The following is a 16152-nucleotide window of genomic DNA, read 5'->3' as shown; positions in this document are numbered from 1 at the left end:
TTTTTTATAATATATAATAATTTTACGTAGTAAAGCATCTTTTTCAATTTCGCGGCGTGGCTCACAGAGTATCAATTTGTATTTGCTGCACTTTTCGAAATACAATGCATAACGCATCGCGAGACTAAAGGATCGATCGAACGCAGTGTATTCATCTTCACTGTTTTCCACAATAACGCGAACCGGGATCTAGTCCCGAGTGCGCTGACAAGGCGCGTATAAAATCGACGATAGCGAACTGGACAGCCGCCAGTCTTGCGAGAGCCGCGCGCGAGAGCGGACGTCGCTCGTTTCACGCCGATGCGGTGCCACGTGAGGGAAAAGCCAGGAGGAAAACACGTTCGCGCGCAGCTCCAAAATAATATTTTCTTCCCGTTTCTTCCCTCCCGTTGTGGACTCACGCCATCGTGTTGAATGACAGAAATGGATTGCACCGGAAATGCGACGGAATCAAATGGGCAAAATCGGTTTTCGGAATACGTGAGATGTGTTTAATGATCGCAATCTTTCGTCGAATTTAATTCTGTCATATTGATACGAAAAACCGACGTGTGATTTTTTCGCGGATTCTCAACGCAAGACAAAACAAAAAAAATTGAAAAATTGATACAACAAACGAACTAAAATTACAAACCGAAAGTTTTGACGAGTGCGACTCTATTTGTTACTTTGTTAATGAACAACGTTGTAATAATAGAAAACGAAAATTAACGTTTCACTTACGCAGTAGAAATAAATAGGACTCCATTAATCAAGAAAAATGCAACAGGAAATGATTACAAATATATCTGCGTGAACTATAACAAACATTTCAATTCATTCATGAAAAGAAGATCGAATAACGAAGCAGTTGTAAAATTGAATATTTTCATCGAGTGAATTGTACGGTAGCCGTATTCATTGCATTGCTGATTGCATTTACTAGAATGTTAATTGTGATCACACTCGTATCAAATTATCGTTGTTCTACGGAATGAAACGAAATTGAACGCTTTTAAACAGAGCTCGAAAACAAAGCTGGAAGAAAGGCGGAAAGTTATTCAAGACATCTCTGCTGAAGCTTTTAGTATCTCGCACGAGGATATTCCGCGGATATTCTCAAAAGGTTTACGCCGACAGACCCTGAAGATTTCACGAAGGTGTGAACACGGCCATTATGAAATCCTCGAGGAGATCGAGCGTTTAGAGTTACCGTGTAGATAAAACTTCCACTACGCCCGGAACGATACCAATTCTTTACAAGCGTTCCGGAAGGATCTTCACAATTTCACTCACGCGCACTTATTCCGCCTAAAGTTTCGTGCCCCGCGGCGACTTTCGTGAAAATGCGAAAACCAGAGTCGCGGAGATCCTGTTCGCGAACAACTTGAAAAAGTATTCCATGAAGTAAAGATTCATTCCGCCGAGAAAATAAAAATCACATTGGCGAAGATATCCTCTTCAGAACTCGCTAAAGAGAAAAATTTCCGTAAATTGTGTAAGATTCATCTCCAGGATCTCTGAATCATTATCGAGGAAGTTATCCGCGTAGAACGTCAAAGAGAATATCAAGAGTGCACGTTAAATTATTATAAAGTTCTTAGAGTCCTGAGGGTACAGTTCTGAATTTCCCGGTTTCTCGTCGAAAACCGTATGTGACTGATTTATTAAAAAAAAATCTGCGATCGTAAGATCTTCAAACTAGAAGCAGTCATCGTTGGTTACGCAATGTACCAAACACTAAAAAGCCTCAAGAAGACGAGCGAAAAGTCCTGGGAATAAACAGTGAAAAAGAAAGACGGAAGGCAAAGGAGAATCGCGAACACGAAGCAGGAAGAGAAGAAGGAATTGCGAATAACAGGCAGATACGAGGAAACGCTCCAGGAATGCCGTGGATAAAGTGTTTGGGCGGCGGAGGCGGAAAGGCCAGGCGGGGCAAGCCACTCAGCGTCAGTCAACCGATTCACCTGCTTGTCAAGGTAAGATTCTCCTCGAAAGATTTTCCGTACGACTTTCTCGCGGCGAACCTCGTGGCGAACCGAATGAGAATTCAATATATTTGAGTTATTTCTTTGACAGGATTTTGCAGAGCACAATTCTTTCCGCCGGCTTTTTTAAAAGAATTTCTTCAAATTTCGAGGCAAAAAAATATAATATATTGAAATTTTAGTAAAGATTAAAATAACAAAATCGAAAAAATATTCCAAAATATATCCAAAAATTGAAAGAATATAAAAAAATTGCAGTCGTGTAAATAAAATAAAAATAATATGCATTATATATAAAAACGGATTGTACATTTTTACAATATAAACTTTTTAATATGCGTTGTTCATATGCTCGTTGAAAACATATAATTCAATTTATAATGAGGCTGGGAATAAAAACTGTGATGTTACTTGGCTTATCTAAGACGATGGCACATGGCCCTACCGCCTTGAGGTTATCAGTTTTTTCAACAAGCGACTTGAATCAAACGGGAAGGTATTCTGGTTCGTGCTTTATTGGTACTTCATGATTACGATGTATAGGCGGAACGTGAAGTGCTCCTCTTATGCTCGTGGAAAATTTAGCTCGCTTGATTGGCTTATAAAATGACGCTCGGTATTCAAGTAACGATCGTTCCCGAGTAATTAAGTAATTGCAATTAAGAGAGGAAATAGCCTCGCAATGTTCCGAATGAGTTATGATAATTGGAACTGGATTAGAATTTTGCGGTTTCGTCTGAAGATCGTAGTTGATAATCACTCTCGTAAATACAAGCTTAGCATTAGATTTGATCTCAATTTTTATGATGCATGCAAATATATGATTATTAAATACAAATTTTTAATTAGATTTTAATATTGAAACAAAAGAAATTTTATTCAACGTTTCGGTTTAATCTTTCCCAAAATTGTATTGTCTCTTATATTATACATCGTTATGTTTCTGAGTGAACACATCTCAAAAAGGTCAAATCATTTTTGGAATTGCAGTATTTGTTCGCCAACGCTAATTGTCAATTAGCGCCGCCCATTTCTTTCCTCGTAATACTTAGCTACTCTTCTCACAAATATTAGGTTCGATAAAGTCAATAAAGTAGAATTAAACAGAGATATTTATAGCTGTAATAAGTAATACGAAAAGAAAAAGTAAATGAGAGAAACTATGTCGATGTAAAGAACGTAGGAGGATTTCCGTTTAAAACGACGGTTATTAGGCAGTTCTTTCGTCCCGGGATGCCGTAAGATCGAGAGATAGAAAATCTCGGGGACGTCGCGGTGGTCAACATCTCTCTTCCCCGTCGGCTAACTGATTTATTAATTCTCCACGACGGCCTTTTCCTCGGTTCCGGGCTCCTTTCGACGGACGCCCCGCGGGTACCGCCATCGATTCGACGATATCTCGGGCACGACTCGGCAATTAAGCTGGTAATAACAGACGCGGTGTTAGCCACTTGTTAAAATTACAACAAGCTGCACGCTAAAACTGTTTTTGTACCATATCATTGCGATATTGTTTCGCAATCGTTATAAAAGCGCGTTTGCAATACCGAGAACGCTCGTTCTGAAGAAGTATTTGCAAATTATTCATTTGCAAATCGAATATTCGCTGCACGAATTTAATGTGTTCCGTGATATAACGAGAATTGAAACATCTGATTTAAGCTGATACTCTCTGTAAAATACATTTGCAGTATGAAGCTTAATTCGCAGCGTGCGATAGGGATGTAGGGAATTTCCAATAATAATAATTATAATTACGTTGGGACAAATTGTTATAATTAATTGTTAATCTGTAAGAATTAATTTCAACAATTGTAGTTGGAAAATAATTAAATACGTTACATTATTGCAGCACTATGCTATGAAATACCGAAATATGGAGACAACGTTTTTTTTCCACGAGCGATGAGATAAAATTACAACCCAGGAAGCAAAAAAATACTATCTAGGTGGCACAGCATTCGTGCGAAGAGCTCGTGTTTCAGGTTTCTGGTCTCTGCATACCATATGTATCGGACAAGCTGTCTCAACAGCCTGTGCACTATCAAAGTACGTCATTAGGATACACCGGCGTGTTGAAAAAGACATTAATTGACGAATTGTACATTTCGAGTGGAATGATCCTTGCGGATAAATCATGAAGCCGCGCGGTAACGACGGGAAATAAATTCACGCGCAATTCGTTACGTGATCAATTCACGTCATTCGCTTCCGTATTTGCATGCGGTTCGCGGCGGCGCCGTTACAATGAAACGTGCGTACACAAGTTGCAAAAATAAACGCACCGGTAATCGAGTGCCGGGATCGCTCATTACGAAAGCGCGGAATGGTAGAAGTTTTCAGCGTTTCATTTTAATCAATTACGACTCCACTGAATTTAATAGGAAGAGTAGAGAATTCAATTTCGACGAAATGTAAATGCAGAATTTATTATTCGATTCGACATCTCGATTTGAATAACGCTAATCACGAGCGGAAATACGTCGAGTAAGACCGCCGGTAAGTAAAAAGAAAAAATGACAAGCATTAAGAGACCAATAATTAAATAATACTAAGCCACCCACGACGGCACACCGCAGGATTTCTATTAAAGCGGCACTTTAAACACGATGCGATAGTCCTCGGCACGATTATAACAGGAGCGCCAGTTCTATCCACGTAAAACGACGTAAATACATGAAACGCAAATTATCTATGTATATATGCGTATTAATATTCGCGCGCGTATGTATGCGATAGAAGTCAGTAGCAATGAAATCTCATTCGTTCGCAAAGCCAATGTTTATTATATAATTTAATATCTTCTCCAATCTTTTTAATATATTGAATTAATAATTATTTTCGCAAATTAAAAATATTATAGCATTATTTTTTATGATACTTGATTTTCAAGTAATAAAAAAATGATTATAAAATATACAAAGCTTTAGATAAATTCCGTGCTAATGCAGAGATTTTATCTCTAAGCACGTAATTCTCGGTTGATATAGAGACACTCGATAGAGGAGTGAAGAATCTTGCGACCAGTCTATGAAGCAAGATCGTACGAGAGATATACACACGACGAGAAAATGTTTTTCCTGACGCATGTATCCGCCGGTGCTTTAAAGTCCGGTCCGACCACCGCGGCTTTCCATCGGCGACGCGTCGGCGTTCGGAACGCTCATACATGAGAGAGCCGCTCTCTGTTATTATAACCGTACTATTATCGATACGGACGCGCGGTGGTACACCTGCGCGCGCGTACGAAATACCGCCCACCGTCGTGCGCGCTCCTTCGCGATGTAAAGACCGGCAATTAAATTAGCGGACCCTCTGGGTACGGCCGATTTTTCCACCGCCTACGCGGCAATTTGTTCCCTCCGTGGAAAGTTGGTGTTTCTCTCACGCAGGATGATATTTGCTCGTGTGACCGATCAAGATGTGATTACGTCGGAATTAAGGTGGTGCGCATATTTATTACACATATAGCTCTCAGTTTAAGAGAATAGTATAAAGATATAAGGAATAGTAGATACCGCAATTATGATAATTGCGGCTTAATTCGGAAGTAATCAGATGTTTCCCTGCTATTTTTTATTATAACTTCACGCGCAAAATATATTATAATAATTAAATATCACATCATTAACGCGTACAAAAATATTAGTAAAGTAAGTTTTTCGATAGATGAATCTTTTAGCTTCTAAATGCACATCGATGTAGTTGAAAAAATTTTCTGTCGTGTTAATTTTGTACACTCTCTAACAATAAGTTTCGAAGCGTCAGCAAGCGAGCGATGCAATATCTTTCGCGCGAAAGGTTGGATGTCTTCGCACGTTGTCGGTTCTACCTACGCGCGTGAACTCACTCGGCTCACGGTACGTTTACTTCGGGCTTTGCTCAATACCTTACGCTGTTTGCTCTTCGCATACGTATTTTTCTTACACCTCGTGGGCGCTGTCATAATATTGCCTTACTACGTAGCTTTTCCAATTCCCAAAACACGAACACACAATGGAAGCATCTCTCTTCACGGATATCGGATAAACCAAATCTTTGGGCGAGCCGGTTCGTATGAAAATCTATAGCAGGTGCACGTATATAATGCGTAATTGATAGCTTCGCGCGTATACGCCGGGTCGATGATCCAGGGATCGCGATGATTACGTGAATTTCCTAATCCTCTACGCGAATTGCAAGCCTGCGGGCTTGCAAAATCGTGAGCGTGCCTGCTAACCTTTCGACGAAGATTATCATGTCTGCTGTGTTTTCAGAAATTGTTTGGTCGTAATATGCAGTTATGAGAGGTTTCAATAGATGCAATATTGTGCAGAGTATAGAAATCAACCGCGCAAAATATGAATCTACCGATTCGGGTATAAATTTGTTATTTTGATAATGTAATCTCGCATAATGTGCAATTCAACCTGCGGAAGTGATGCCAATTTGTTTAAAGATTTGTTTACTATAATTTCTACTTAATTTTCTTTTCCCAATGTATTTGAAATACTCAATTTGTGTTGAGAATTGCGATTAAAAGTTGCGATGTTTCGTTTTATTATTATCAAGGCTCAAACCGCAAACTCTTCGACGTAGAACGACTTCTTTTTTTCAATAATTGATGCTAATCACGGTAAAATCCGGAATGAGTCGTTCTAACGAGATTAGAACGAGTGAGTCAATTACGCAGCGGCTTCACCCTTGTCTTATTTTTGACACCAAGGACGTCTATCGCAAAGACAAGGACTCCTTCATTCCCGAATATAAATGTTAAAAATAACGACTGTTTTTGTTCTCTTGTCTGTCTGCATAGCGACATCGTGGAGCAATCTCGTCGCGCTTATTTTTGTAGCACTCAAAATTGCGGAGACGACTCAACGCAATGATATTACACATAAAGCACTCCGCAAGAATTTTGAAAAATGTACTTATTAATTTATATTAAAATTTTTTTTCTTTTTAAATTATTTTACAAAGATATTAAATGTGTCACCACATGTTATGTAATAAATGAAAAAGATACATAAAAATTCTTGATTGAATAATTAAAAAAATACTTCCGTATTTAGTAATAATAATAATACTAGATGGTATTATTAGGAACACGCGCCGTTAACTCTATAAAGCGATCGCATCGCCTTCGTCTGAAGTTAAGGTTGTATTGTAAGTGAGTGACTCGTTTCCCGTCTGCAAATAAATTGCATTGCAAGTTTCGAGCTTCCGAGTGGAGGCCAAGGCGATTGCATTAATAAATTTCTTTCTCGTTGCCTCTTTGAATGCTTGACGCTCAAACAGACGCGCCTTTTAATTTGAAACGTCAAACTGATTCGTTTGTGTAATAAGTCAAGTAATAGAGATAACTCTTTTGTAGTGGTCTTAAAATGTGAGTCGGAATATTTACGTTATCTTCAAATAGCTCAAAGCTATATCGATACGTCGATCTTATCGAAAAATTCTGGTAAAACTATGCGCAATATATTCAGATAACACAAAGCAAGCATTATCATAAGTTACACTGTTTGCATTATCTTCAACTTTTTTTTATCGCCACTTTCCTCTAAGAGAAAAATGCATTCAATCGATAACGGATATTGTAAATATTTATATCGTTGTATCTCTCTTTTTAGATTCAAAGTCAAGTGTTGCGAGATATCGTGTTATATTTCTACTTGTCTGATTAAATAACGATGTCAACAGATGTATTACATATGTTTGTATAAAATTTTTACATTTTTATAAAAATATGACCCATTTAGTTTTCCGAACGGTAGTCGCGTGTTCATTTTGCCGCCGCCTGAGCGGAGCTGCCTTTCCAGTTACGGATTAAATATGGAGTGACGTTCGATAAAAAGAAAGAACACGACGGTGTTAAATAGACTCTTAACGAACATTAAGTCGCAGAAAATGCAGAAGAAAAAAAAACGAATAGACAGGTACGAGGAAATTAAATCGCGCGATATCACGACCGACGCCTCGAATCCTGCGCCACTGACGACGGTCGATCTCTCAAGATTCCTTAATTGCAGTTGCACAACGGTTCGCAATTAAAAGTTCTGCAATTAGGACATGCGACGTATTCTTGTGCAGTATTGTCCGCGAAGGATCAACTTTCTCAATGAAACGGTATTAGGTTTTTTAGCGTGCATCGGGAGAAAGCCGTGCCCTTTCGACCCTTTTTTGAATTAATTTTCGACGTTTCGCTATTAATCACGAACAATGGCGAGTGAAACTTTCGCAGGTGCTCTAGTCAGGAAAATATATGCCACGCGACTTTTAAGTATTGGTTAGTGATGTATTGCTTTAATCGCGCTTGCATTTATGTGCGAAATGTAGTTTTAATGACGTACAATCAGAATATAATTTCGCGTTGTTGAATATCAAGTACGTTTGCATTTAATACTTTAAAGAAATTGTTTTATTGTTATATTATTTGATGCATTCCGATTGCTTATTGTCACCGCGACAATCAGTTAATAAAATTTACAATGCTTTATATTCTTATACGTCATTGTTCCACGCGGAGACGGCGAAGTTATATGCTGCATTGTTCTTTAGGTTAATTGATGTTTGCAGGCAGGAAATGTTCCGTGCCAATGTCAGATTATTATAATGCGTGATTCAATGTGGGAATGAAGCAATAGCTTTTATCGCATTTAATTGTAACCATATGGATGGCACTAAATCCTTCATTAGTCGTGTGGAAAGTAGAATATATTATTCATAACTTTTGAAGATTAAGTGGGACTTGTAATCTTATCATGTATTAATTTATAATCATGATATTCCAAAAAATATTAATATATCAAATGCTACAGCAAGCAAATGTTTATTATACGCAATGAGTCAAGGATGTTTCATTAAAACGCCTTATTGTGGAATCATACGAAGATAGATATTTTCTACATCAGACAACCTATAATCATCCCCTATCATGGAATATCATTAACGCTACGCGTGCAAAACGATTCCCGGCATATTAATTGCACGCTTCTAACAACACGAGATGACAAATTCCAATGACGACACCGTCATTTCTCATCGATCCCCGCGATTTCTCCGACTGAGTCTCTCATGCCTCGAAGAAGAGAGAGAGAGAGAGACGTGGGTCTAGTACATAGATCTTCGAGACTGGACGTTGAGCGATGGCAATAAGGAAGCCACGATCGAGAAGCAGGACCTCCACGCACGGCGTCCAATCGTTGGCTCATTGTTTTGAATAATTGATGCGCCACTCAGCTGAACTACTATTGGCTTCAAAAGAATTGACAGCACCGTGTGTGGCGAATGACGTGCATTTAGTATGTCAGGCAAAGCTTAACGTACCGTTGCACCCGTCATTATTGCTTTTGGTTTTCTACATGAGACGGATTGTGAGAGTATAAAAGTATATCTCTACATTTAATCGTTATTTCACGATAAAGCAATGTAGCATTTTATGTGATTCCGCTTCTCGATCTAGTTATTGTTATTATTGATATTTAAATTTCCTATAATTTTTTAAATATTTATATAACTATCTACACGTTTGTCCTTTCTTGTGACCTGCCTCGTTAAATATTCATATTGCATGATTGTTTAAATATGAAAAGATGTGCGTCATTCCAGCATAAATGTATTCTGCATATAGTTGGCGATCGCGGTGGCGGCGAGTGTACCGTTTGATTTACGTAAGCGTGATAGTTCATCAGGCGAATAACTCATATCAGCAAAAAGACGAATCTGAGAGCGGTATGCCGTCGCGCGTACGTGTAATATGATAATTCACCAGACAATACCGGGAAATGTCAGGTAGTAAAGCGCGGTGTTTCCTTGCACGATTCTTCGCGAATGCAAAACGTTTACGATCGACTTAGGCCAATGTGGGAAAAATCTCTCGCAGCGACGACGACGCATTCCTAATTTATGATCGGTTATCTGCGACTGACAGAAACAGTTTACGACTGATATACGTCGTCGTTTCCTACGCTCTCGTCTTATTTGCACTCCCGCGCTCGCAGGCTTTCAAACTAAAATATTTTAACGCGCTATTATGTTTATTGTGCTCGTATCATTCCAGCTTAGAAAGAGATCCGCTAACAAGAGCGTGTAATCTTCGCGGGGCTATCTGCAAGCGGCGGTACGAACAGCGGAATCTAATTATAGGCTTTAAAGCGCTTTTTTTAACTCAACTTTGCGGTAAACATTAAACTTTTCATCAAAGGACATCAATATCACATCTCGATACATAAGAGATCGATTGATTGAGATTATAAAAAGCTATTTATAAATATCATGACATTTTTTCACGTGAAATTTGATTTAATAAAGTTGCTAGATGATTTTTTTCCGCTCGCTTTCTGAATTACTTGCTGTTTATCGCGATTTGATTTCGCTCGAATAGAGAAACTGCTTATGGAATAAATATTTCTATACAAGTATTTAATATTATTTTACTATGATTCTATGATACAGTTATTTTGTAACTCATAAATGCGTAATAAATAGAAAGAAGCGGTTTCATCAAATTTTTATACTTTTTAAAAGCAAAAGTTTTTTTAAACTATGTCGTTTATATTTTTTTTAGCAAATGCAAGAGCAAATTTCCTTCAAAATTGCTTATTAGATAAATCAACAGCATGCATAAAAATGAAGCGATGCACACCCGTATATTTATCCGAGGTACAAACAGCGACGCAATCTCGCCCGATCCCGTGTAATCACATTTTCTCTCGTCGGCACAGCTTTGGAAAACAGACAATTGTGTCGTGCATCGCGTAAACAGATAACACAAGCGAACGAAATCGTAGTGGAACAACCGGATCCCCGGGCGAGCGCGGAGCAACGCTCGCGACCTCGGCTCCGCGAGCTCCGCAATTATATTTTCTCCGGTCGGGTCGTACCGGAATATTTCTCGAGCATATGTTTCCGCATCCACGTTAGCGGGATCGTTACGATCTCTAGTAATCTTAACGAAACCCTCCTTGTCGCGGTTGTTGAGGTGAGCGCGGGTCGCCGGATGATTTCTGAAGAGGATCGCGGCAATAACGAGAACAAGCCAGAAAAGGGATTTAGAATTTGTCGCGTAGAACCTCTGCGTGCCGTTCGGCCACCATTGCCGGATGAAATAACCGAAGTAATGAATGGATTCTGTCCTTCACATACAATTAACAGCGTATCCGGGAATGCGAGAGAAGCTAAGGGCCTCTACGTCGGTGAACAAACCGCGGTAGTCCTTTCCCTCGAACGCCTACGCGCCCACCGAGACGAGACAGGTCTCGGAAGGCGACCGGTGATTTCGAAAAACAATTCACTGGATTTAATTTAATTTCGATAAACATTAGATGAACATTGCAGGTGTAGATTGCTTTGAGTAGAAAAACTTAAAATGCTTTTATTTTTTTCTTTGCACGAGCTTGATAGAGATTTTTATGATAAATAAATTTGATAAAAATTAAGAAATCACATTTCATTGTTAATCTACCATCACTCGAATATTTCCTGCTTATTGCAAATATTAAAATTGATAGATCTGTTTTGCTCAGTTGTTTGTTTTCACGTGACGCTGCGCTTATTTTTGTTTCCACTGCATGTTTTATGGAGAACAAAGTTCTGTGGAGAAGCGCCGAGAAAGGCGAGAAACACAGTCTACGTGTATAAGAAGGTGAAAGGTGAAGATCAGTTAAGGATAATATAGTGAAGCGTTTAACTAAATCGATCAGATAGGACTTGCATGGCTCCTCGGTGGCACCCTCGTGCGTCCAAGTAGTGTCTTTTCTTTGAATTATGAACGACGCACGTCTGTAACGCGCTTCTGCTTTACTTTCTCGATAAGTATTCTCAGCTCTTCGTGAATTATGCAAGAATGTTTCGAAGTAAATAAATAAATTTTCCTACGTTACGCAAAACTTGGGAATTTTGTTACCTTTCAAACAAAACAATTCGAAACAAAGTATTTTTTACATTTTTAATTCATTTACAAATATACGCGTGCGGTCACAATCGGTTTTTCTAAATTTTTAAATATTTAAAAAAATGATTTTTTTTTTCAATTTGAGAGATCTCGTGCTTTTACGCGAGTAAAGTGCCTCGACCTGTAGAGGAATTAACACTTTCGAAATGTAACGTCGGCGTCGCTAACTCCAGCACTCAGCGATGGACAATCAACCGTTAAGAGGCAGATAAACTCTTCAACATTAAAAGTATGGATATCGCATAATCGTTTTCAGAATTACGGAGGAGCTCTTAACCGTACGATATATTGCTCGGTTACGATGCTGACCGAGCGTTTCACTTCATCAACGATATCGAGAACGAGCCATGGGCCTAAGGATAATGGATGAACTAAACGATGGGCCACTATCCAAACGGACTAAAGTGCACCGATATCAAGGTGTGCACAATTTAGGGCCGCTATAAATTGCTAGAAAATCCTTTCGATCGAATTGCTTTGCGTCGGAAGTTCCAGTGATGTTTTTTTAAACCATAAAAAATAATTGCATTTGCTTTCTACTTGACTTGATTGAGATTATATTGTTCGATCAAAATAATGATATATTTACAATAAAAATATATATTGATTATAATTTGAATTAAGCTACGTGTAAATTAAGAATCAATAACAAAGTATTTATGGTGCGCTATTTTGAATATATACATGTAAATTTTGATAAAAAGATAGTTTTATAATGTTAAAAATAAATTTCTCCAAATTTGTAAAATGCTATGTTAATTAATTGCCGCAAGGGAAAATTTTACATTTCAGAAAAGCGTTTTCCGTCAGACGTTAAATGCATCGCTGCGAAAGTATAAAATGCGTATGCAAAGGAGAACGGAATTCGATGGTCTGGATAAATGTGTAAGCATGCTCGCGCTTCCTGTTTGGACCATTAGCCTCGACAAGAGCCGCGCAATCGAGCCGAAGGATCAAAGTGTACGTAATGGTCGCGTGCTGACTTATACGGTGAAGACGACCGCTTGGATTCCCACGAAAATCACGATTACGGCGCGCGATCCTCTTTGCTACTCGAGAACAAAGGTGAAGATCAGAATTTATGGCTGGAATTAATTTACGGGACGGAATTTCCGGATGAGAGAGAGAGAGAACATCGAAGGACCAGGAATCTAGAAAAGGGATATCTTCTGGAAGAGATATCTCTTTTCCTTGTGCAATTGATAATTTTTCATAAAGATTGAGAATTAGAATTCAAATTTATAAGTTCATAATAGAAATCTTGTAGATAAATAAATTTATGAAATATATAATCAAGAAATTTATTTAAAAATTCTGGTAATCTCAAATCTAAAGTAATAATGTAAAACTAATACATTCTATATAAAATTGTATTATGCAATATAGCGAAATTATAGCTTATGTGTGCTCTGTATTATAATTATTTCTTTGCATAATAAAGTTGGGCAATATCTTGTTTTACTAAAACTTAAAAAACACTGCAAAACACTTGTTTGCTAGAAAAACTAGTTATGCCTTACAGGCTGTAATTAGATTTTTCACAATGGAAGAATCTATTCTTCTATAGGCGACAAAATTACTGATTTCCTTATATATATTAATGATGCGTCAACATATCACTGTTCATTACATCACTAAGAAACCGTAAATGAAATCCGCCACAAAAGTCTATCGTTTTTGCAGCAACTACCAATACCGTATTCTCGCAGTAATCGTGATTCGCGTGACACGTATCATCCGGTGATATCCCTGCGCAATTCGTCGAAACTATATTTTCTACAATTCAGGAGGTTACGTCATTACGGTCATTATCTTCGGTTATTCTGACCGCGCTATTCCCCCCGCGCTTGTTGCGTCCATCGTGCGACTCGATTTATACGGAGTCCGAGCCGTAGCGAATTTCACCTCTACTTAAATCCAGTTAACAGGACTATCAGACGTGATTTTCCTGCATAAGAACATGTTTCCTGACGTTGCACGAAAAAATCGGCGCCCATTATCTATGTTATTGCTCCTACCAGTGTGCGACATGTGGTTTAAATTTCCTCAATAAAGATGAAATAGTTCGTGTTAAACGCTTAGCGTTTCAAAAGCTCTTAGGCGAAATTCTTTTAAAAACTATAAGTTTATTAAATAATGAATTGTAAAATTTAGTTTAAGCTAATATACACTGTACTAATTTTGTGTATTATATAACAAATGGTTATATAATTATGTGTAATTTTACATAAATCAAAAAATGTAGTTGTACTACATCTTTTAATATTGCCTGAACTATTATTGAATTATTTTCCAGCCTTTCAGAAATTGTTTTTTATAAAATCGGATTTTTTATGTAACGAACTGCACGACGTATCTTACGAGATCGTAAATCGAACAGCTACTCAATGTAAACGAAGATTGTCTGTATTTTTCTTTCTAATCTTTCTTTTCTTTTTTCTTGAAGTACAAGATAAGTACGAGATAACTCTAATCGATCAAGAAAATTTTTAAGTTGAGTGCTACGTTGTCCGAACGATTGGAATCGCAATGTCATATCGTTCGTTAGGGAAGAACATAAAGAAAAAAGGGCAAGAAGAGAGGACAGGCAAGAAAGAAAACTCCCGGGATCTTCATTGCCAGGCAGATTAGAGCAGGTCGGGAACATTCGGATTTTGAACTGTTCTTTCCACCCTTCTTTCTTTTAACGTATTCTCTCGTTCTTGAATACCTATGCTACGCCCTAACGGCGAAGTATACATGATCAAATACGACGCCCTTCATAGGGCGCATCTGGGCAGCGACGACACCTACGGAAAAAAGAAAACCGGTTTCGTGGGCGTTCAAAGAAGCGTGCGTTAATCGCAGCCTTGTTAGAATCTATACGCTACATTCGTTCAAACTTTTGACGGAAACTAAAGATCATAGATTATAAGTAATCATTAAGTAATTGACAAATTTTCTCCATGTGCGTGAAAAGGAATAATAACTGCAGTATCATTAATAATTTTACAAATATTTGTGACAATTAATTAACATAAATAACTTTTGTCGGGAAAGCAACATATTTGTTACTGAATACATTTACGATTAAACGTAATAATAGTTGCATATCTATTTCCAATTATTATCTATTTATTTCATTTTCTGTCCCCTGATTTCAAACATGTGAACGAACATGATTCGCGAAATGGAGCAATGATAGTATTTACATTCGCCGATTACTCGGAAGCGTATCTAGGACCCTCGGGCTGTCTCATCTCGCGCAGACATTGCTAGCCGAATGTTTCGCGGAACTACACGCGCGGACACACCCGCATCGTGTCGTGTTACTGCTTAAATCGCCCATAAATAACGCTAACTCCCAACGTGTATCGGCTTGCATCGCGGCGCGTCGCGTCGCGTCGCGTCTTGGATGTATTTATCAAGCCTCCGTTCGTGTACCTCTATTCTCTCGATGTTCTCATACATTTTTCTCTCACGTACGCCATGATTTCCGTAGAAGTTTTACGCGAGACCGCGTCACGTCAGTCGCGACATATGTTGAAGGAGGCGATCTCGGGAACGGCTCTCAATCTTATCGCGATCGTGACTCGAAATCCGCCGAGCGAACGGCAATCGACTGCACAGGAACGTCAATTTAGTCCGCATCCTCGCGTGCGAAACGATTTGCATATATATAACTTTCGCAATTTAGTCCTTCTTAGATAAGACTCGTATTTTCATCATGCATTTTGTACCACACAACTGCGGTAATATAAATAAATCGGTATGTTAAATATATTTAGCGCTAAACGTTGAGAATATTTCCACGTTTCTTTACACACTGAAAATTATTTATATGTTTTTACTCAAGCAAAATATCGAAAAGTTTGCTAGGCTACGTTTCCGATATCTTGTTCAAATAATGCAAAGTTATGTATCTTCGTGTAATCAGCAGGTTTCAATAATAATAAGTTAAGAATAAGAAAATAAACGACGCTGAAGCAAAATACTCACGGGAAAAATTGGTAAAGAGTCAAAGTTTGAAAATCTGACTTTGAGATGTACACATGTATTCAGATTTCATCTAAATTCTAAGGCGTTCTTGTGCTACGTGAGGTTTGAATGTATTAATTCAATTCTCATTTCCTGCAATGCTATATATCGCTGGCGAGAAAGGGTCGTATTAGCATAACGACCTTTCCCTGCATTCCATGAAATCTTTTTGGATGCTCGGTACAAAAGGAAACATACACACACGAATTTTATCATCGAATAAACGGAAAATCCTTA

General features: G+C 38.2%; 1 protein-coding gene across 5 annotated transcripts in view; it reads left to right on the top strand.

The window, feature by feature from the left end:
• Positions 1 to 214: 214 nt before the first annotated feature.
• by (blistery) overlaps positions 215 to 16152 on the top strand; it is a 154597-nt gene continuing 138659 nt past the window's right edge. For 4 of the 5 annotated variants that reach the window (XM_067351477.1, XM_067351480.1, XM_067351478.1 and 1 more), the window contains exon 1: positions 215 to 1958. In XM_067351477.1, coding sequence (XP_067207578.1) covers positions 1866 to 1958 — 93 coding nt within the window. In that variant the 5' untranslated portion in view covers positions 215 to 1865. The remainder of the gene's footprint in view (positions 1959 to 16152) is intronic. The other variant, XM_012374150.2, reaches the window with a different exon arrangement.

This window comes from Linepithema humile, chromosome 3 (assembly GCF_040581485.1).
Source record: "Linepithema humile isolate Giens D197 chromosome 3, Lhum_UNIL_v1.0, whole genome shotgun sequence".
Classification (NCBI taxonomy): Eukaryota; Metazoa; Arthropoda; class Insecta; order Hymenoptera; family Formicidae; genus Linepithema; species Linepithema humile.
Note: the sequence above shows the minus strand (reverse complement) of the source record. Positions and strands in the feature narration are given on the sequence as shown.